This window comes from Panthera uncia, chromosome B4 (genome assembly GCF_023721935.1).
Source record: "Panthera uncia isolate 11264 chromosome B4, Puncia_PCG_1.0, whole genome shotgun sequence".
NCBI lineage: Eukaryota > Metazoa > Chordata > Mammalia > Carnivora > Felidae > Panthera > Panthera uncia.
In genome coordinates, this window is record NC_064809.1 from 15,265,041 (window position 1) to 15,287,066 (window position 22,026).

Sequence of the window (22,026 nt, forward strand, 5' to 3'; positions counted from 1 at the left end):
AAGGTGAGAATGTTTTATTCATGTGGCTCTGTACTCTGTGCAGAAGCAATTTTTCTGGCACTTGAGTATCCGAGTAGGATGAAGTCACACATTCCACAGCGCCTTCCTTTCACTTTGTCCCATGTTGTTACGAAGACTTAACTTTGCATATTTAGCATAACATGTTTGGTTAAAGGCAGCAGAAAACTTTACAAAAGTGTTGTTAAGCTATGTAGGACTTTACATTCAGTGCTGGTAAGCTAGAAATGGACAATGGTGGGACATAGGTAAATGAAAGCTCAGAGAAGTTAAGGAAGCTTCAGCAAGGAGGGCTAACAGTCAATGCAGGCAGCATGGCTCCATTGTTCATATTCTGAAGGATCTGCGTACTTCATCCACATGTAAAAATTCAACTTGAAAATCTACACCTGCTAGTGAAGGACTAAATGCTAATGAATTAAAAATGAGTGCAGCGTCATCACGTACAATTCATTACTGTTTATTACCCCTCATTTGACATTCACAGCGAAAATCATACTCCTGTTTTATCATTAACTTTTGACAGTTTCCATCACGTTTGCCATAATCATTTCCAACTTTTTAAGGGATTTTAGGAACTTTTCGGCTCAAAGTGTTAGAAGGAAGGGTGACAAGCACGGCCAAGGCTAATGAAGCTACATTCTATATTAAAACAAAAATATAATGAATGCATATTGATTCCACACGTACGTTGGTGAAAACAAAATTCAGATTATTCCCAGTGGCAGAGGCAGAATCCTGCATCAGGATGGCAGACATGTGCTCATGCCCCAGGGCCCCTGCAGTACAGCCAACACACCGTGTTACATAGTTAGCTGTCCCAAGTTAACCGGATGGCTGATGGCCGCAGTGCATACTCTGCATGAAATTTTACGAAGACCCGATGTGAGGAGGCCACAAAGGGAGCTATGTTCGTGTCCTAAAATTGGAAAGAAAAAAAAAAAAGTAACCAATTACACGTTTTGCACATTTGAGCATCTTTCTGGAAACGTTAGCCTAGGAAGAAAGTACTACATAAAGAAATTTTGTTGAATTTACATACACCTGCATATTTTTCTAGAAGGAATCTTGCTAAGAATTAATATGGATACCTCAAAAAAGAATATTGGTGGTGGGAGGTGAGGATCAAAGGGAAATGGAGATTAACTGGTAGTGGATACAGGGTTTCTTTTGGGAGAAAGGAAATGTTCTAAAATTGTTTGTGGTGACAACTCTGAACTACATAACTCTAAATCTACTAAAAACAATTGGATGTACACTTTAAGTAGATGGATTCTATGGTACGTGAATCATACCTCAATAAAATTGTCATAAAAGTTGAATTTCCAATCCAACTTCGTACTAAAATTTTAATTTTTCTGACGGAAACACATACTTATTCTTCCAACTAAAACAATCATATCAGTAAAGTGTATGACTCTCCCCTATTAACATCTGCAGTTTCCTTTTAGGGTTTATTTTCATAACCTTTCTGTCTTCAATAAATGGTGCCGTGAAACATGGATATTCGCATCCAATAGAACGAAACTACACCACACATAAAAATCAACTCCAAATGAATTAAAGACCAGAGACCATGAAACTCCTAGAAGAACACATAAGCAGTAAGCTTCTTGACATCGGTTTTTGGCAATGATTTTTTGGATGTGATACCAAAAGCAAAGGCAACAAAAGCAAATATAAACAAGGATCTACATCGAACTAAAAAGCTTCTGTGCTGCAAAGGAAGCCATCAACAAAATGAAAGGGCAATCTACTGAATGAGAGAAAATATTTGCAAATTATGTATCTGACAAGGGGTTAACATCCAAAATACATAAAGAATTAAAAAACAATCAAAATATATAAAGAACTCAATAGCAAAAACAAACAATCTGATTTAAAAAATGGACATAGGACCTGAATAGTCATTTTTCCAAAGAATACAGATGGCCAACAAGTACGTGAAAAGATGCTCAAAATCACTAATCATCAGAAAAATGCAAATCAAAACCACAATGATATATCCCTTCATACCTGTTAGAATGCCTATCATAAAAAAGACACAAAATAACAAGCGTTGGCGAGGACATGGAGAAAAGGGAACCCTCGTGCATTGTTGGTGCGAATGCAAATTGGTGCGGCCACTGTGGAAGGCAGTATGGAGATTCCTCAAAAAATTAAAAACAGGACTACCATGTGACCCAGCAATTCTACTTCTGGGAATTCATCCAGAAAAAAACAAAAACACCAACTTGAAAAGATACCTGCACCCCTGTGTTCATCACAGCATTATTTATGATAGCCAAGATGTGGAAGCAATTTAACTGTCCGTCAATGGACAAATGGATAATATATAGGATCTATATTTATAATATTATATATTTGTATATTTATAATGTGATGATAAGGGAGTATTATCCAGCCACAAATTGAAGGGAATCCTGCTGTTTGTGACAACACGGAAGGTCCTTGAGGTCATTATACTAAGTGAAATAAATTAGAAAGAGAAAGGTAAATACTACAGGATCTCACTTATTTGTGGAATCTAAAAAAACGAAATGAAATGAAAACAAAAAACCAAATTCTCAGATATAGAGAACAAACCGGTGGTTGCTAGAGGCGGAAGGTGGGAGATTGGTGAAATGGATGAAGGTTGTCAAAAGGTACAAACTCCCAGTTATAAGTAAGCCCTGGGAATGTAGTGTCTATTTGAACGTTGCTAAGAGAGTAGAGCTTAAAAGTTCTGGTCACACACACACACAAAAAATTCATGTCATACACCTGAAACTAATACGTTATATATCAATTGCATCTCAATTTAGGAAGCCAAACAACTCTTTAGATTTTTAGCTGCTGTAGTTCACTGCCTTATTAATTAGCAAGGCTAATAAATAAAGAGCAGAACGGTAAGAACTGATATTCTCTCTACTGTGGTCACATTTCCCTTACTGGAAAGCTCCGTATCTACTTTCACATAAAACGAGAAGGTGGCAAGGACAGATGCAAGCAAAATTGAGTCCCTGTCAGAATCCTATCTTGACGTTTAAGGGAAATCTATCACACCAGAACTTTACAAGAACAACTACTAGTTACTAGACCCATTTTCAATATCTCTATTTATTTCTTCAAAGAATTCCTACGATTTTCAACAAGAAGTAGATAAAATGGAGTCAGGTGTTCAAATGGTCTGTAGTTGTATTCACGGAGAAAACAATATGGGTATTCAACCCTGGGAAGTGCATTGAAATCATGTATGGAGCTTTTAAAAAACAACGGACAGCCCCTGTCCTAGAAATTCTGGTTCAGTGGATGGGAGCAGGCACTGGAAGGCTGAACCCCTACGTGGTGGCCCAAAGCGATTCTGATGCAGTGGAGTCTGGGAACTATTACTATTAATTTAATGCAGTGCCCACTAGGTGGCACTCCTGCTCCCCAAATAGAAAGGAAAATCTGGAAACTGCTGAAATTTGCAAAAGGCTTGTGCTTTGTACTTTGCATGTGTCTGCCTTTAAAAGTGTACAGTAAGTTATCATTTAAAAATAATAAATGGGAATTTTAAAATGTTTGTTTTACTCACTGCCCCACAATATGGTCCAGAGGCTGGAGAATTAGCATCCGGTCCATTGTAGAGTATGAGATAGTTCTGGACACAGTCTCCGGGATCATCAATGCTGACAAAGTAAAAGCTGACCGTGACAGGTCTGCCAGCAGGAGCAATAATGGTCCATTCACAGTGAGTGTTGTTTGGGTAAGTTCCCGGGTAGCCAGGGCTGGTGAAGGAGCCACTGTGTCCGTAAAGAGTTCCACCACAGCCTACAAGGAAACCAACACAGGCCGTTATATTCAACAAAGTGGAAACCATCTCCTTGTGAGGCAGGAAGACGGTTGCTATTTTCTCAAGGTGCTGAGACACTCTGCAAGAACAGAGGTGGCAGAAAGCCCTTTCCAGTTCCTTCTGTGGGCTATATCCCTTCCAATGCCTCAACACCACCTCATCCCGCCTTCCCCCACCCCTACCATGTATTCTGTTCCCTGTATATCATGACTTGGGACCACTTCCTCTAAGTCCTTTCTTTGAAAACAGTGGGTTGGGAAAACAAAGAACTTGATAAAATAGCTGTAGGCGAGAGTAATTCAAGTTGTTGTGTACTTTTGATGGCGTGGGGCTCTCCATATGCAGCAAGTTGATGATAATGACGGGAGTGAAGTAAAATTAAAAGTGGAATTCCAGGGCTGACCCGAAAGACTGTATCCTTGTAGGTTTTGACAATAATTATTTAATTGTAAAATGACTTTCCTGGGCTTATAACTGACAGTACCGAGATTGACATACTCAAAAACAGAGCCCTGTAAGTATTGGTGTCAATTTGCAAATGCTGTCATTATTTAGACCAGATACCCTGGGCACCCAGATATCCCACTGAACAGAAAGAAACCTCATGGTAAGATTAAATGGCGCTGGGCTGGGTGTCTAACCCCTGGAGGTTTGGTCTTGCTTTTGCCAAAATCTTGCTGTGCATTCTGGAAAACTCATTAACCTCATTTTTATTTCCTCCGCTGCAAAATCAGGGCATCGGAGATCATCTGTAAGCATCTTTAGCTGCCAAGATTTAAGTTATTTCTTGTCCCTCAGTATATTTAAGTCATTTTTATCATTCTTACCTGGAAATTTTTAGATATTTTGAAATACCTCAACGGGACTTCTCATAAAGATATTCCTCCTCTCTGGAGTGAAATATATTAACATGACTTAAATTTCCTCCAGTTACTTGATAACCAACCAACCAAATGTGCAGGAAGTTACTTGACTTCCCTGAAAAAAATGCACTTTCACCCCCGGGACTGCTGAAAAATGACTGGTGCTATCAAAGGCACAGCTGTTTACTTACACCCAAGTATGTGTAAGTAATTTGGCTTTAGGTACACATTTTTTTTTTAATTCTCAGAGAACTACCTTGATGATCAAACCGAAAGTTAAAAATATGGCAAAATCAGAATTTATAAAGGAATTTAAAAATGTATATCATATCTATGCTTTATACGTATGTATATTCATATATCTACTCTTTCTATATCTCTTCATATTACAAGAAACATGTAATGTAGAAATAATGAGTGAGAGTAGAATTGAAAAGGATATCTGTACTGTCATTGTTAACAAAAATCTCTATATTTATTGGAAAACAATACAGTATACAGATGGCTAAGAGGTAAGGTCACTTTTAATTGTCCTTTTTTATGAGACACCACCCCCCCCCCAAGTTTTTCCTCACTTGCATCAATTTCCCTTACAAAGTGCAAGTGTCTTACCAGAGGGTGATGAGGTCCAGACAATTTCATACCCAAGACCGGAAGTTGCACCATCACTCTTAAACCGTAGGTACAGTTCATTGTTTTGAGAAAAGATAGGATTTGGCTGCAGGGTTCCACAGTATGTGCCCAGTAAGGGCGAGCTGCTGTCACTGCCGTTTCTTACCTTGAAAAATGAGCCATTAATTATTATACTTAAGCATTTTATTCTTCCTTCTCTGACTTTCCGTTGCCATCCACTGAGACATGAGACCATCTGAATGACAACCTCTTTTGGAAAAGCTTTGTCTTTTTGTGTACTTAAGAACGAAGAGTTTTCTGAACATACACCCAGAAGTCACGTTCTCTTGCAAAGGAGAGAAACATCCAGTTTGTAGATCAAAAACCATTTGCATTTGAATTCAGAAATATCTGTGAAATTTCAAAAAGATGGGAGGGGGATATTGCCTGCTCCATTTCCAGTCACTTCTATTGTAGTTTATTCATTATACTGTGTGTATGTTTTTTTCCCTTTGAAAATTGCTTGGCTATGAAGGGGCTATGAAAAAAAAATCAATGTAGGACGTATAATAAAGTCCAAAACCAAAGGAATTTCTGTATAGGAAAAGGACACAACTCAATAAATTTATAAAACTTGACTATTAGGTAATTTTAAAAACATTCTGAAGCTGAATAGTTTTTTTGTTTTTTGTGTTTTGTTTTTTTTAGATTCACTGCTTGGAGGAGAGGCATATAAAAAATGGCAATGAGTCACTGTGTGAGAATGGGTAACCACAGTGAACTTGACTACCTTCTGTTCCCAGTGTTCCTTCTGCGCATTCACAGCCTCCCTATTCGGAGGAAGACTCTTGAGGAGTATTAAGGAAATGTTACCCAGGCAATGGAGAGCTGGAAGCAGCTCAACATGTATGAGTGGAGATTTTACTGACATATGTATTCAAAATTCTTGGAAGTTCCTCCGTTGCCTTTATAATTTCACAGTTTAGCATTTGGCTAATTGCTGGCTGTCTTAAGTCATAAGAGGCACAATGGTTAGTCTTCGTGTTGATCTAAACCGAGATTCTTTTTAGGTCTATGCAGTAGCCAGTGGGAGAAAACAGTGCCTTTTTGTCCTTTTTGGATTATGCTGCTAAGTGGCCTTGCCATAGTTGGCATAGCCAGTGAACTACCTGCATTCAGAGAAGGCTGCCATATTCAAGAATGCTGGAAGGTCAGACCTGCTACCACTCTATTCTTTTTTTTTTTTTTATGTTTATTAATTTTTGAAAGAGAGCACAGCGGGAGAGGGGCAGAGGGAGAGGAGGACAGAGGATCTAAAGTGAGCTCTGCACTGAGAGTAGAGAGCCCAACGCGGGGCTCCAACTCAGGAACCGTGAGGCCATGACCTGAGCTGAAGTCAAACACCCAGCCGACTGAGCCACCCAGGCACCCCTACCACTCTGTTCTTCCCTTTGGGTCTCTTTCCTCTGGGCCCTGTTTGAGAAGGCTGTGCTCTGAGAGCGTAAGTTCGATCTCAAGTCCCACTAGCATCCTATTCATTTATCTCTGTAGAGGGGGGATGGGACAATGAGAGCAAGAGACATCCTTGAGCCTGCAGACGATCCTGAAAAGGGGGGATGAAGGCACTAAAAACAAACGCAGACTCCAAATGTGGTCCAGAGCTTGACTTTTGTGTGGTAGTAACACGGTCCGAATCCTCACCAGGAAGTTTCTGTTCCTGCCGTGGTTAACGTCAATGGGATGGGGAGGTTTGCTGTTACGGCTGCCGGTAAGCCCTGCTACGGTCTTGCCATCAAAAACCAGACTTGGCTACACTTTACAGGCCACACTTGCAGTTTCCTGTCTTTGCTTACTGGACAGGAAGTTTCAAACCAACTTCCATGGGATAGGAAGGGCAGCCAGGAGGAGTAGTTCCCACCTCTGGTGCTGGAGAGCTATCCCTGCACGTCCCAGCATCCAGAGGAAAATGGCAACTGTTAACTCCAGTCACTGACGGTCAGCTCAGGCTTGAGGTGGACCCAGGGTAGCTGCACTGTGACTCTGAACGGACGGGATTATTCTGTCCTTTCTCTGTATCCCCTCCTCTGGCTTCTGCCTCACACTTCACAGAAGTGGGTGAGGCACAAAGGTCTGCGTTTAATGCCCTGATTGATGCAAACAATACTGCAGTTCTCTCATTTCCTCCCTGCTACATTCATCTCCTCCTCATTTCCTACCATGACAAGGATATTTGCCATGATAAAGGCCCAGGCTTCCTTCCAGCACTTGCTACACTATAGACGCAGAATATTCATTAGCAAGGGGCACCTATGTGGCTCAGTTGGTTGAGCGTCGGACGCTTGATTTCGGGTCAGGTCATGATCCCAGGATAGTGGGATCGAGCCCTGTGTCGAGCTCCACACTGAGCGTGGAACCTGCTTAACATTCTCTTTCTCTCTGCCCCTCTCCCCTGTTCTTGCTCTGTCTCTCTCTCTCTCTCTCAAAGAAAAACAGAATGTTCATTAACAAAAGATTTGGATTAATTCTATAGGGGAGAGCTTCCCAGAATAATAAAACTCCTTAACAGATGTAGAGGAGCAAATAAACTGCTTGGAAACCTTACAGAAGACTCTTGTTTACATGAAACAAAGCCCATTTAGAGCAACTTCGGGTAAGATTTAGATTCAAATTCATTTCATGGAGGAATTCAGCATTTTGTATATACAAGTCTCAGGTTTCACCTTAGTCTGCTCCCTAAGAATGAATACATTTCCAAAAGAGTGTGCAAAGAACACCCGCGTGAGCTCTGGGGTTTTCATGGTAAAATATAGGCGCTGGGCTCCACGCGCTGTCTGTGCTGGTAATGGGCTCATCTTCCTGTGAACAGCAATGTAATGGGTCTGCTCACTGAGTGTAGGTGGTGCAGGGCAGAAGGAATGCAGAGGCCGTTCGCATGGTGCTGCTGAAGAATCAAAGTGCCAGCCCCCACCCCAGGAGCATGGCTCTGCTTCCTCCAAGTCCTTGCCGGTTCTCTCTAAACATCGCCTCCCTCCACCCGGAAGCTTCTCTTCCCCAAACTGCTGATTCTGTTAGTCCTTTCCAGGTGTGAGGGAATTGACTCTTTCCTATCTGTCTTTCCCATGGACTCTGAGCCTCGGGGGCCCTGCCTATGTCTTGTTCCCTACTGGATTTTCGGTGCCTGTACCTAGAAGGATGCTTGGTAAATATTTATGGGATGGAAGAATAATGAATAATCATGAACAAGTAAGGGATCCAAGATTAGAAGTAGCAGAGAAAGAGGTGAAAAATCTTCAGTGATCCATCTTTTAAATAGTTCTTTAGATGCGATCAAATGTACATTACCTCCAAGAAATCGTGCGTGCATTCACTTGAGTCCTCGATGCCAAATGAATGAAAAAAGAGGGAAATGGTGTGGTTCTGAGGGGCCGTGAGAGTAACAGTGCAATCCATGTTATTGTTATAATTATCTGGCCATCCCGGACTCTTGAGATTGCCAAATGCCTTGTTATACTCTCTGTTGCAACCTTAGAGAAAAAAAAAAAAATCGCAATTAATGTAGGCATCCCAACTTTTAATGTTCTTTCAACCTGACAGAATTCAAGATTATTAGATTTGAACACACTTTAGAAAAAAGCTATTTCAACCCTCTCACCTTTGGGATAACTGGGGCCACAGGAAGTGAGGTAACGGCAAATAGCGCGGATGCAATGTGGTGTCTCGTTAACGTAAAACGCCCCCATGAGAAATATGAAATATGAGCATTCTCCTTTGAGGATGAACTTTCTAGAATTCTCTGTTCTCTTCTGATCACGTTTAAGTGCAGTTGGTTGACGTTTAGGCCTTTTTTTAGGCACAAAGACTCTGCAACCATAACTGACTTTTGTATGAAGATTTCTATTTATATCCTTTGATAAGTTACTCATTCTGATAGAATCGGTAAATTGTTCATCCTTATCATTTTGGGTGAAACCACCAAAAGCTTTTCTATTTGTTTGTGGTTTGTTTTTAGGCCGGTTCCCGCCCAGTTTGGAGCCCAACATGGGGCTTGAACTCATGACCCTGAGATCAAGACCTGAGCTGAGATCAAGGGTCAGACACTTAACCGACTGAGCCACCCAGGTGCCCCACTATGTGTTTGTTGTAATCAAAAGCAGCTGTAGTTTTAATCAAGCTTGAAATGAACATCAAATAATTTCTCCTGGAAATAAACTTCTCAATTGTTACTGTAGTCAAATAGCCCTTTCAAGATTTGTTGTTTTTTGTTTTTTGTTTTTTTTACAAAATAATTTCGTAAGACACAGTGATTTCTATTTGTGGCCAAGTGGATAATTAATAAAATAACTGGTGTACATTTAAATTAAATTAACTACATGGATTTGAAAAACATGCTGGCATTCTAAACATTTTAATTAGTGTTATTTTCACTTTACCTCCTCAGAAACCAGTTTTAGTCATCTGCGGATGTGGGCCTGGCTTCTAGTTACAATTTCTTACCTTGTTGTGGACATGGTTTATGGTAACAGACCCAAATTTGCTTACAGGAGTCCATTCTAGCAGGAATTGGGACGGTGGCAGGTTTTCTGAATAACAGACAAAGTTCCACGGCTCACCTGCAATCTGATACGTGAAACCCACTCTGGAGTTTCTGTCGAGAACTTCGGATTTGAAAATGACAATTGCCGTACTCGCAGAAGAATAGAACGTCGGTATAGCCGAAGCATTTCTGCCACAGAACTGAATTCCTGGATTTCCATCGCTCTGAAATGAAATGAAAGCCAAATCACACTAGATTGAGTTTCAAAAGAGAATAGACCTTAAATCGAATGCACATTAAAGGGTGGCCTCAATATTCACCCACAGAAACTAGTTACAGTGTTCCAATCCTGCTTCACCCAGGCTCATGCTGGTCTTGGAATCCACAAAAGTCTCACACTCCCCGAGGGGTGCTAGGGGAAGGCCAAGCTTTTGCTGAAACCAGGAGACAGACACGAAGGACAAGACCCTCTCTCCCTCATGCAGCCTCACAGCCAAAGGCCTGTGCTGTGGCTCTGCACACACCCAGGCTGACTGGGCTCAACACAGTTGAGCTGGGGTTTTCCCATAGTCCTGAACTCCGTTGAGACCAACCCAGGGGCACCTGGGTGGCTCAGTTGGTTAAGCGTCTGACTTCAGCTGGGGTCATGATCTCATGGTTCACGGGTTTGAGCCCCACGTCGAGATCAGAGCTGGGAGCCTGCTTCGGATTCTATGTCTCCCTCTCTCTCTGCCCCTCCCCAGCTCTCTCTCTCCCCCCCCCCACCCCACTCTCTCTCAAAAATAAGCAAAAATTAAAGAAAAAAAAAGACCCACCCAGTGCTCCTCCCCTTAGCTCCCAGCTCACCACCCCTGAGCTCATCCAACCACACTCCGGCCACACTGTGAATCCCAGGAGGCAGTCCCTGCCTGCAATGAGGTCCCCATTTCCCCCTTGTAAAACCCGGGCAGCCTTCCTCGCCTCTCCAGATAATAGGGTAATAGGGTCCAGCGCCTACCCATCCTTCCATAAAAGCCACTGGCACCGAAGTTGAGACATTTGTGGCCTCTAACTTTTGGGCGCCTACTGACAGGCCCGCTTCCCACTCCTGCTCAGAAGCTCTTGTTGCTGATGTATGTTTCTCCCCTGCACTGTCTCCTGCTGCTGGTCCTTCCCTAACCTTGCCCGCTGCCTCCTCTGAACTCTCACTGCAGTGATAGCTGCCCCCTGTATACATCCATCCATTTCCACTTTGTGGCCCTGAGTGAAGCTTGGGTCTCCAAGCCTCCACCAGGGGGCTGCAGGAGGCCATTCTTTCCCCATCCTCCACCATTCCTTGAGTAGGACTAGTGGTGGGGGGCTGGGACGGTGGGTGGGGTTCTCCAGGCTGCATCTATCCCCGGACCAGATCCAGCTCTCCCCTGAGGGTCTCCACCTCTGGCCAAAGGTTCCTCTGACCCTTCTCACCATAGCCACTTTCCCTCTGGCGTCTTTCCCTCATTAAAGACTTGGGGTGTCTCAGCTCTTGGCCATCCTCTGCACCCTTCTTCCTTTCTCAACTCATGGAGGTTTCAGTATCTTTCCAGACGATCCACTGAGCACTGTAATCTGCATTCCTCCACACCAGCGCCTTTCTCTCCACCCTCCATGGCAGCCCCTGCCAGAGCCGGCCGTGGTGCCTTTGCCACACGATTCTTGCGTGAATGTCCAATGTCTTGCCACTCTCAGACGTGGTGAGAGTTCCAGTTTCTCCTAGTTATCAGTCACTTTCCTACCTCTCCTCCCAATCTACCCACGCTGAAACCCTTTGTTCTTTTCTTTATTCCTTCAGTCAAAGGACATCCTTCATTCATGACAAATACGGGGTCTTATTCGAAGCCAGTCCAGCTGCGGTTATGATCCAGAGCTGACCTGTGCACTGGAAGTAGGCTTTCTGCACCCAGGTGGTGGTCTGCTCCGATCCCCATTGTCTCAGCTTCAGGAAACAATGGGAAACTGAGAGCTTTAACCAAAGGGCCTTGTTCCACTTGGCTTGAAGACCCTCTAGGAAGGGTACCACCAGGGAATAGGAGTCTTGTTCTGAAAACCACTACCAGGGGAGTGATGGTAACCTTGCATGCGGACCATGGTGGGAGCCTAGGCTGTGTCTCACTGTCTGCCTTCTGAAAATTCAGCAAATACGGTATCTGATCAGAAGTCAGCTCTTCTCAGATCTCTCCAATTGGAGTCAGCCAGACTGGATTTTTCTATACCCACCAAGATCCATACGTAAACGAGGGGGCCCTGGATTTATAGCGAGGAGACCCTGAAGACTCAGGAAGTGATAGATTGGATTCTCTGCAACTGCCAGCCATCGGGGGGTTGAATATGACACTCTGGGAACGAGCTGGGGTGAATTAGCTGCTTCTCAAACTGCTAAAAGATAATTCAGGTATTCCGGGGGGTTCTCCCCAGGTATCTGGTCATGCCTTCTCACTTGACAGATGCTCCCTGAATAATCTCATTACTCGCATTATTGTAGCTACTGATTCATATAATGATGACGCCCAAATCTTCAGGCCTTCTGTGAATATTCATGCATCTATGTCCAAATGTCTTGGCATCTGGGCAATTCTCTCTTTCTCTCTCTCTCTCTCTAACTAAAACAGCTTTTTCTTTTCTTCCCTCTCATATTACCATGAATATAGTCCCAAAGGACTGGTGCCAAACGGCCTCGTAACTGATTTCCCTGTGTTCCGCATGGACCCCTTCAGTTTGTCATACACACAGATCCCCTTCCTGCACAAATGTTTCTCTGGGCGTGGCCCTTGGAGCACTAATGGCAGAATACTGAAGATGTGCATCGAAAATTTAGGTTCCTGGGCACTGTGTAGGGAAAACGGTATCTGAGCGGGAGGTGGGGAGCCCTGGGGCATGCACTTTTATCTAGACACCCAGATGTTTCTTGTGCACACGGCAGTTCGAGAGCTCCTCACCTACAAGACCAAGTGCAAGTTTCTTAACACCTAAATAGAGGGTTTTGTATATGGCAAAAATAGAGGGGTTTGTATATGGTGTTGTATATTTTGTATACGTGAGTTTGGGAATTTAATTATGCCCTCATTACTTCATGTGTTTCGTAAATACTGGTGAAAAGGCCACTAGATGTCACTGTCCTGCATCCTATAATTATTACCTCAGGTGAGTCCTGAAACTCTAAGTAGTTCTGGTCACAGTCTTGTGGGTGCAGTTGCAACGCCCACACAGTGATCTTGACCTGCTGATGTGGAGGGGCTTCGAGGACCCAAGTGCACGTGGAAAATGGGATTTCTGGGTCTGATGAATTGGGTGACGAAATACTCTGGGGGGTCCAAGTTGCGTTATATGTTCCACCACAAGGCACTGGGGAAAAAGAGAAAAACTTGTAAGACAAGTTTTACTCATGTCTCTTCATACACACAATATTTAAAATTCACTCTTCCTTATCCTTCCAGCCCAAAGAACTCTGTTTACATCATTCTATAGAGAAGTTAGGATATTCTTGACTAAGAATTATACCAAATGTGTATGACCGATGAAACACAGAGTGATTACCATGGTGTTTAGAAACTGACATGGAGTTTACATAGGAATTAACACTGAGTTTGGTAATGAACATTGAGTTTGGTAATTAACGTTGTGTTTGTATATAGGCATGGCATTATTTTTAGTGCATAAATATACATATGTTTCATAATAGTTAAAAATGTCTCAGTTTACTCACTGTCCACAATGGTATAAGTAGCATTAAATCCTTGTCGTTCTACAGTTACGTCACTGACAAATTGAACCGTCAGGAAATTGCCAGAAGAGATAAAGGGAGCAGGTACAGTGGAACCACAAAATGTTCCAGCCAAGTTGGCATTTTCACTATCCCCATCATACAACTGAAAAGAAAAATAGTTCATTAGTTATCCATTACTCCCCAAGAAGCTGCAAGCTTTACACTGAAATGGATGCGGAGTCACAACAGGTCATGATTAAGAATCTTACACTGATGTTGTTAGAGCTAGTTTTAGCTTAAGGACAGTTGCTAATGAGTCGGTGCAATTATAATGATCTTCAGTAAAAACCTGGTATGATGCCTAGAAATCTTTCCTCACTGCAAAGGTAATACCTGATTCAAAACTATCATGTCATTAGAGCCAGCAAACGCCTCACTGTCTTGCCCTGCGTTGCTCTCTCTTCTACTCCGGTGCAAGCCCCTGAAATCGCATGCGTGGGTTCTCAATGTGGCTTCCGTGTGGGGCTCCCTGGTTCCACTCTTGTCCCTCCCTAGCCTGTCCTCAATATGTGAGCCAGAGGATTCAGTTCTGTACGTATGTATGTATGTATTTATATTTTTTAAATTGGCTTATTCATTTAAGTAATCGCTACACCCAATGTGGGGCTCCAACTCACAACCTCGAGATCAAGAGTCTCACGGATCAAGAGTCCGACTGAGCCAGCCAGGCATCCCCCAGAGGATACAGTTAAAATGTTAAGTCAGCCCGGGGCACTGCTAAAACCTCTCCTAGCTGCTCCCCAGGCACTCACTATAAAAGCCAAAGCCAACACGGTGGCCTTTAAGGCCTGAGAGAATCTGCTGTCCACACCACCCCTGCCGCCTTACTGTCCCCATGTCATTCTCTCTGCAGTACACTGCTGCTTCATGGCTGTTGAGTTTGTTGTTCCCTCTGCCGGAACATTCTTCTCCTATACACCCATATGGTTTGCTCTCCTTCATTCCTTCACGTCTTTACTCGAGTATCACTGACTCACTCAGGCCTTCCCTGACCACCCTACTTAAAATGTCAACTCTCCCCGAATTCCCTTTCTTACTTCCTGTTTGATTCTTCATTTAGAGCGCGCATTATCTTTACATACTACATATATCACTTAGTGATTGTCTTCCACTCTGAAGACAATGCAGGTTCACGAAAGCACAGGTTGCTGTCTGTTCTGTGTCCTGCCATGTCCCTAGTTTTTAAAGTTTATTTTATTTATTTTGAGAGAGAGAGCGTGAGCCAGTGGGGGAGAGGCAGAGAGAGAGAGAGAGAGAGGGAGACAGGGAGCTCGAACTCACTAACTGTAAGATCATGACCTGAGCCGAAGTCGGATACTTAACTGACTGAGCCACCCAGGCGCCCCTGTCCCTAGTTTTTAGAAGTGTCTGGCACATAAAAGGCACCCAGTAAGTGTCTAATAAATGAGTAACGCTTTGATTCCTCTCTCCACTACACACCCCTCCCAAACCTATCCTCCCCTTCTTGATATCACTTGATATCTTCTTGATATCACTAATCTGCTCAGGCCTGAGACTTTAGTCATCCTTGATTCCTTTCTCTCACCCCTCCTGCCCCACATCGCTTCCACTCTACCTTCAACATCCACCCCAGAGGGCTCCTCCCCGTTATGACCATCATCGTCCTCCACCTTGGTTATGGTAACATCTTCCTAAGAGATCCGTTTCCACCAAGCAACCACAGTACCGTCTGCAGAGCTGACGGCTGAGTGTTTGCAGACTTAAACCAGATTACACTCCTGCTCGGCCTTAAATGCTCCAGTGGGTCCCCACTGCACCTGACGTGAAAGCCCACGTCTTTATGGGGGTCTGCAAGCCCCTACCTGGAGTGGCCGGTTGCTTGTTCCAGGGCCCCACTCCCTGCCCTATTCCCATACTTTCTCCTGCCAGGAGGGTCTCTGTAAGGCTGTAAGCTCTGTAAGCTCCGGAATTGGGCACCCCCCTCCCCCTTGTCATATGGTCTCAGCTCAAATGTCACCTCCTCAGACAGACCCAGCCCATCTAATGTTGCCTGGCCCCCTACATCTTCCTATTCAAAAGGCATCTTATTTGTTGCTTATTTACTTTTCCTGGACTCTCTTCCAATAAGAACATAAGTCCCAGGGCGCCTGGGTGGCTCAGTTAAGCATCCAATTTTGGCTCGGGTCACGATATCCCAGTTTGTGGGTTCGAGCTCCACGTCAGGCTCTGTGCTGACAGCTCGGAGCCTGAAACCTGCTTCACATTCTGCGTTTCCCTCTCTCTGCCCTTCTCCAGCTCTCACTCTGTCTCTCTCTCTCTTTCAGAAATAAACATTTAAAAAAATTAAAAAAAAAAAAATAAAACAAAAGAACATAAGTCCCGTGGGTGGGAAGACTGATCATACACTGTGGTGTCGCCAGCAGCCAGAACAACTCCCAGCCTTGAGGAACCTTCTTCAACAGACACCTGTCCAAATAGTGGACGCCTGAATTCTCTTCAAGTGTGTTACCAGAAAACAGATTTCTCCAGCTGAATAATCTTCACGGTATTTCCAAAACAAGTATGAGTGTGTATAGCCAAACATTGAATTTATAACACAACTATGATGTGCTATAAACTTCAGAATAGCCGTGACCACAGACATTATTCGAAAATGCTGGGAATATGTAAGATAGAAATAATTTAAAATAAACAGAAAATAAATTTACCACTAGGTGGCACTGTTTCTCCCACTTACGTGAGAATTTGGTAAATTTAGATGGATAATCTGATCCCTCCCATTTTAGAACACAGCAGATTTGCCAAGTTTTAGGTAATGTACCTTTTCTGGTAAACAAGTTAAAATGTTATTATAATGGATACCACATTCGTACCAGCGTTTTAATTCTACATACCGTGTGCCAGATCCTATGTATATGAGGATGTCTAAGGCACTTTCCATACGTTCAATTTACTGACTGATGCTAACTAATTAGAGAGATCCATACATTGAATATACATATATATTTGTGTTTTTTCCAGTACTTAGAGCAGTGTCTGGAATGTGGTAGGTACTCAAATAAACATTTATTGGAACCTGATGCCTTGAGAGAGTACAGATCTCCCCTCACTGTCTGACCACAGACTGAATGGTTAAGCCCAGTGGGTTAAGGCAGAGGTTCTCAGTGGGGGCTATAGTATCTCTCAGAGAGCATTTTTTTTGCAAAAGTGTCTTGTTTTGGGGGTCATCACAATAATTTGGGGCTATGACTGGCATTCAGTGTTTAGAAGCCACCTTGCAGAATCCCATGCTGCAATTCACGGGACAGCTTTGCAAAGTGAAGACTGATTCTGTCCCACATAACTTTTCAATGTTCTGCCAGACATTTCTGTAACAAAACTGTTCATTATTGTGTGACCCTGGAACCTAACTCCGTTCTCTATATAAACACAAAAACATTTTGCATAATGCAATTACTGTGTCGGTGGAAGGAAGACTCTACTTTGTTTTGTTTGGAACTATTTTTTTTGAGTTTTTCCACTTTCTTGGAAATTCATATTGCAGATGGTGATGTTAACAGCACTTAGTTGCAAATACAAGCCCCCCCCCCATATTAGTTTAGATTTATGCTTTTGCATTTGCCATGATGCCACATAGAAGAATCTTGACGACTTTATCACGTGACATAAGGTAGTTGTATCAGCATTTACATATTTAAGTGTGCCCTATTTTATATACTTTCCTTTTATTCCTCCTTTTTCATTTCATTTAGTATGTTAATATTAAGTTTCTGAAGCTATGGATATGGGTAGGCTATAGCGTACATGAACTCGACTTCAGATGGTCAAGGAAGCACTAGGAAATACTGGCTGTTCAAACGGGCAGATTAGGTTGAACAGGAAGTGCTCCTCTGTGATATTCCTCCAAAACTCAGCTCAGCCATCGCACAGAGGAAGCCTTTCCCAAACCCCCAAATGACGTCAATCATACCTTCTTCTCTACTTCTGTTCGCAGTTCGTATCTATTGTTTTTGTCACATTGTATGATAATTTATATGCTTATGTGTCAGTCTCCTCCTTTTTGCTGACAGCTCCTCGAGGAACCCTAACTTTATCCCTCCTTAACGACGCTGTGGGATGCCTGGCACATAATTATGCCACGTGACTCTTTATGGAATGGATGTGATGTTAATTTCAACAGACACGTTCAGTGAAACACACCGTCACGATGTACTGCAGCTATCTTAGTAACTTCCCGAGTCAAACCTTTCAAAAGCAAGAGTGATAGGGAGCCTGGGTGGCTCAGTCAGTCGGGCATCTGGCTTCAGCTCAGGTCATGATCTCTCAGTCTGTGAGTTCGGGCCCCGCGTCGGGCTCTGTGCTAACAGCTCAGAGCCTGGAGCCTGCCTCGGATTCGGTGTCTCCCTCTCTCTCTGCCCCTCCCCTGCTCACACTCTGTCTCTGTCTCTCTCAAAAATAAATAACCATTAAAAAAAACTTTAATAAAAAAAGCAATAGTGATATAATTATGAATGAATGATGGAATCACCACATTTTCACTTGTATATCTACCTACAGAAATGAATTAAATTAGCTTTTCTAAAAAGTGATTTGATCATAATATCTAAGAAACATTCTACAAGGAATCAAATGCCCCATTTATCACAGAGAGTCGCTTTAATAAAGATACCTCCAAGACTCCACATTCCAACCAATGTTCTTTGATCTGCCAGTTTAGTAAAAGCTGGAAAAGTTGCCAGTACAGGGACATTGCTTTCCTAAGAAGGAAAGCCAGAGTAGACCTGAACAGAATTTCTTTAAAAAAAAAAAAAAAAGGAATAGGAGGAGAGGACATTTTATATTTAAGCTAGATGGTAACTTCTTGTTTTTGATATTGCTATTTTTCTCCCAAATAACTTGAAGAAATTCAGAAAATTGCTAGTTGTGTTAATAACAGTATCAAATCACACTCAGCAAATGAGAAGAAGGTCAATCGACCGTTCTCCTAGCAGGACCACACCCAAAACACCCTACATGAATTTACACCTATAATAATTTCTATGTAAATCAATTATCTTTAATATTTTAAGGAAAGGTGATTCCACAGCCAGCATGCCCATCCGGAATTACACAAGCTTGGGGAGGGGGAATAAATTTGTTTTTAAGTTGCATTTCAGACACAGTGCTGAACACTCCAGCATTCATTATCTTTATCTTCAAAATAGCCTTGCAAAATAGGTATGACTATTTGATTTTCTTCATTTTTTAAAGCTTATTTATTTATTTTGGGGGGAATGGAGGAGGGGCAGAGAAAGAGGAGAGAGAGCATCCCAAGCAGGCTCCAAGCTCAGCAAGGGACCCACTCGGGGCGTGAGTCCATGATCCAGGGATCATGACCTGAGCTGAAATCAAGAGTTGGACACTTAAACAACTGAGCTACCCAGGAGCTCCTTCACTTGTTTTTAAATAGATGAAATGATGGGGCACCTGGGTGGCTCAGTCGGTTAAGCATCCAACTTCGGCTCAGGTCATGATCTCATGGTTCATGAGTTCAAGCCCCACATCAGGCTCTGTGCTGACAGCTCAGAGCCTGGAGCCTGCATCGGATTCTGTGTCTCCCTCTCTCTCTTCCCCTCCCCCACTCGCACTCTGTCTCTCTCTGTCTCTTGAAAATAAATACATGTTAAAAAAATTTTTTAAATAGGTGAGGTGATAAAGAACTGGGGAGGTGAGGAATCTTGTGGCAAAACTGAGTTAGAGTCCATACTACCTGCCTCCAGAGTTTACTACCTTCCTGTAAAATCAGGGTAGCTCTCAAACATTTAAAAAAAAATTTTTTTTAATGTTTATTTATTTTTGAGAGAGACAGAGTGTGAATGGGGGAGGGGCAGAGAGAGAGAGAGAGAGAGAGAGAGGGAGACACGGAACCTGAAACAGGCTCCAGGCTCTGAGCTGTCAGCACAGAGCCCAATGCGGGGCTCGAACTCATGAGCTGTGAGATCATGACCCGAGCCAAAGTTGAACGCTCAACCGACTGAGCCACCCAGGCACCCTGCTCTCAAACAGTCTTGAATGTCAGCTTTGTTGTTGTGCAGGCCATCTGGTGTCGTTTTAGAAAAGAATTCAACCCGAACCGACGTCCCTTGTTATCTCCAATCTTTCACCAACTCCCTCTGATCTGACTTCTGTGCCAATGCTTTAGCTAAATGGCTATCAGTCAGAGGAGTTTCTTTCTTCGTCTTTACCTTTCTTGGCCCCTAACTTATCATTTAATGGTATCGACCACCCATCCTTGGTGGACCACTCTTCTCCCTTGACTTCAGGGATCCTCCACTATTCTGGGCTTTTACATGTTTTCCATGACTTGTCTGTTTCTCGTCCTGCGTCTTCTGTCCTCTCTGACCGCCTCGCTGCGTCCCTTTCCCAGAGTGGAGCGGAAGCCTGGCTTCCTAGTTCCATGCTGCCTTCCTGGAAAGAAAACAGGACTTCTTCTGACGGTAGAAGCAGTCCTTTGCTGTCGCCTCTCTGTGCTGCTCTCTTCTCGCTGGAGCCCTGTTCCAGCCTTTGCTCACCTGTCTGCCCTGCTGTCACCCAAACTAAGCCCCTACCTTACAACACAGGGTCTTCTCCTAATCGAACTGACATTCTTTGGGCTTAGAGCTTAGCACAGTAAAAATACAACAGTATATAATTAAGTGCCCAATGGGTACCCCAACTCTGACTCTTCCTTCTCCCTTTTTAAAGAAAATGGCTTCTTTAAAATTTAAGACAAGTTTTAAACTTAAAAGTGCTTGCACCAGCTTGTGATTTCCATCTCTATCCCCTCCTTACCTAACGGTGACCTCTCCCTGGGGTCCTAACTCCAGACTCTCTGCTCACCATCTACCTGCAGTGCTGATTCCATATTAGTCTTCCGTAAATGCTGCTCTCATCATATTACTCAGTGGAAAGCCTTCAATCCTTCTTTATTTTCAACTGCATAAAATCTGAAGTGATTAATTTGACTTTTCAAGATTCTTTGTGATCTGGGTGTATCTCCACGTAGGCGATCTTACTTCTTGCTACTTTTTTGCAATATTCCTCTCAAAAAAAAAAAAAAAAAAAAGGCAGTCCCTTCACCCCTTCAAGAACACACATATGCCAACGTCCATACTCCCCTTCTTTTTATGTGTACCTTGCCTGGAATGCCTTCTCTCCTGAGAATATGCTTTCCAGCACCCTATGAAGCCTTTCTTTTTTAAAAAAAAAATTTTTTTTAACGTTTATTTTTTATTTTTGAGACAGAGAGAGACAGAGCATGAATGGGGGAGGGTCAGAGAGAGGGAGACACAGAATCTGAAACAGGCTCCAGGCTCTGAGCTGTCAGCAAAGAGCCCGATGCGGGGCTCGAACTCACAGACCGCGAGATCATGACCTGAGCCGAAGTCGGACGCTTAAATGACTGAGCCACCCAGGCGCCCCTGAAGCCTTTCTTGTTCAAGCCAGGTCATCATGAACTTTCCTCCCTTTTAAACTTGCACATTGCTTCGAGCCTCTATCCAATGCATTAGCTGGCCCTTCAATATTGACTGTCCTGAACTGTTTATTATAGATTTGCACGCATCACCCACTACCTTAACAATCAGATTTAAGTTCCCTTGGGCACAAATCTTGCCACACTTGTCTTCCGCCCCAAAGCATTGTACAATACACTGGCTGATACTACTTAGACGGTTTAATCTGAAGTCATCTAGCCTGATGGGTACAGTAACTTAATATTAACGAGTCAGCAAAAATTCAGCTTCCTTTTAATGGGATTTCAGAACTAAGTTATTTTCTACATCTACAGGTCATATGGCCAGTAAAGATACAAACTTTATTCTAGGATTTGCCAAAGGTCTTTTGAGTGTCTCTTTCCATACAACCCACCTTTCCACTGATCATCTCTCAACAGAGCATGAATGAAGAGGGAATCTTAAAGCTAATGTTATAAGCCACATGCAATTTCTGGCTCATCCATCCAGATTAAAGATTAACTTGAGATGAAGATAGGACATCTGTAATAATAAATGTTATGTCATTGAAGAATATGTCATTTTAACCACTAGCGGTACTCAACATTTCATGACTTCCTGAATGGTGCCAACTGGCATGTATCATATTAAAGTCCGGGTTAGAAGACTCTGTTAAGAAATACAATGGCCTTACCTTTACATAATCATATATGCATCTTTGTGCACTACTTGGTGCCTCCAGAGCAAATGTTTTGAAGGTGAGTTTAATCACTTTGTTTACAGGTGCAACTATGAACCATACACAGTTTAAATTCTTGTCATATCTTCCATTGGAGTCAGAATCAGGAGAGGCAAAGGTATCGCTTGAACCTGTCAGATAACCACCACATCCTTGCTGAGGCCCTGTGTTAAAAACAAAGACACATCACTACGCAGACCAAAGGGAATAGATCTTAAATTTTACAGGG

The 22,026-nt window shown here is 42.9% G+C and overlaps 1 protein-coding gene across 1 annotated transcript in view; it reads right to left on the bottom strand.

Annotated features, from left to right (window-relative positions):
* CUBN (cubilin) overlaps positions 1 to 22,026 on the bottom strand; it is a 273,177-nt gene continuing 251,151 nt past the window's right edge. Inside the window, exons 60-67 of the mRNA XM_049626901.1 lie at positions 21,753 to 21,961; positions 13,566 to 13,728; positions 12,999 to 13,204; positions 9,921 to 10,068; positions 8,653 to 8,834; positions 5,311 to 5,476; positions 3,578 to 3,813; positions 1 to 937 (exon numbers count right to left, since the gene is read on the bottom strand). Of these exons, the coding sequence (XP_049482858.1) occupies positions 830 to 937; positions 3,578 to 3,813; positions 5,311 to 5,476; positions 8,653 to 8,834; positions 9,921 to 10,068; positions 12,999 to 13,204; positions 13,566 to 13,728; positions 21,753 to 21,961 (1,418 nt within the window). The 3' untranslated portion in view covers positions 1 to 829. The remainder of the gene's footprint in view (positions 938 to 3,577; positions 3,814 to 5,310; positions 5,477 to 8,652; positions 8,835 to 9,920; positions 10,069 to 12,998; positions 13,205 to 13,565; positions 13,729 to 21,752; positions 21,962 to 22,026) is intronic.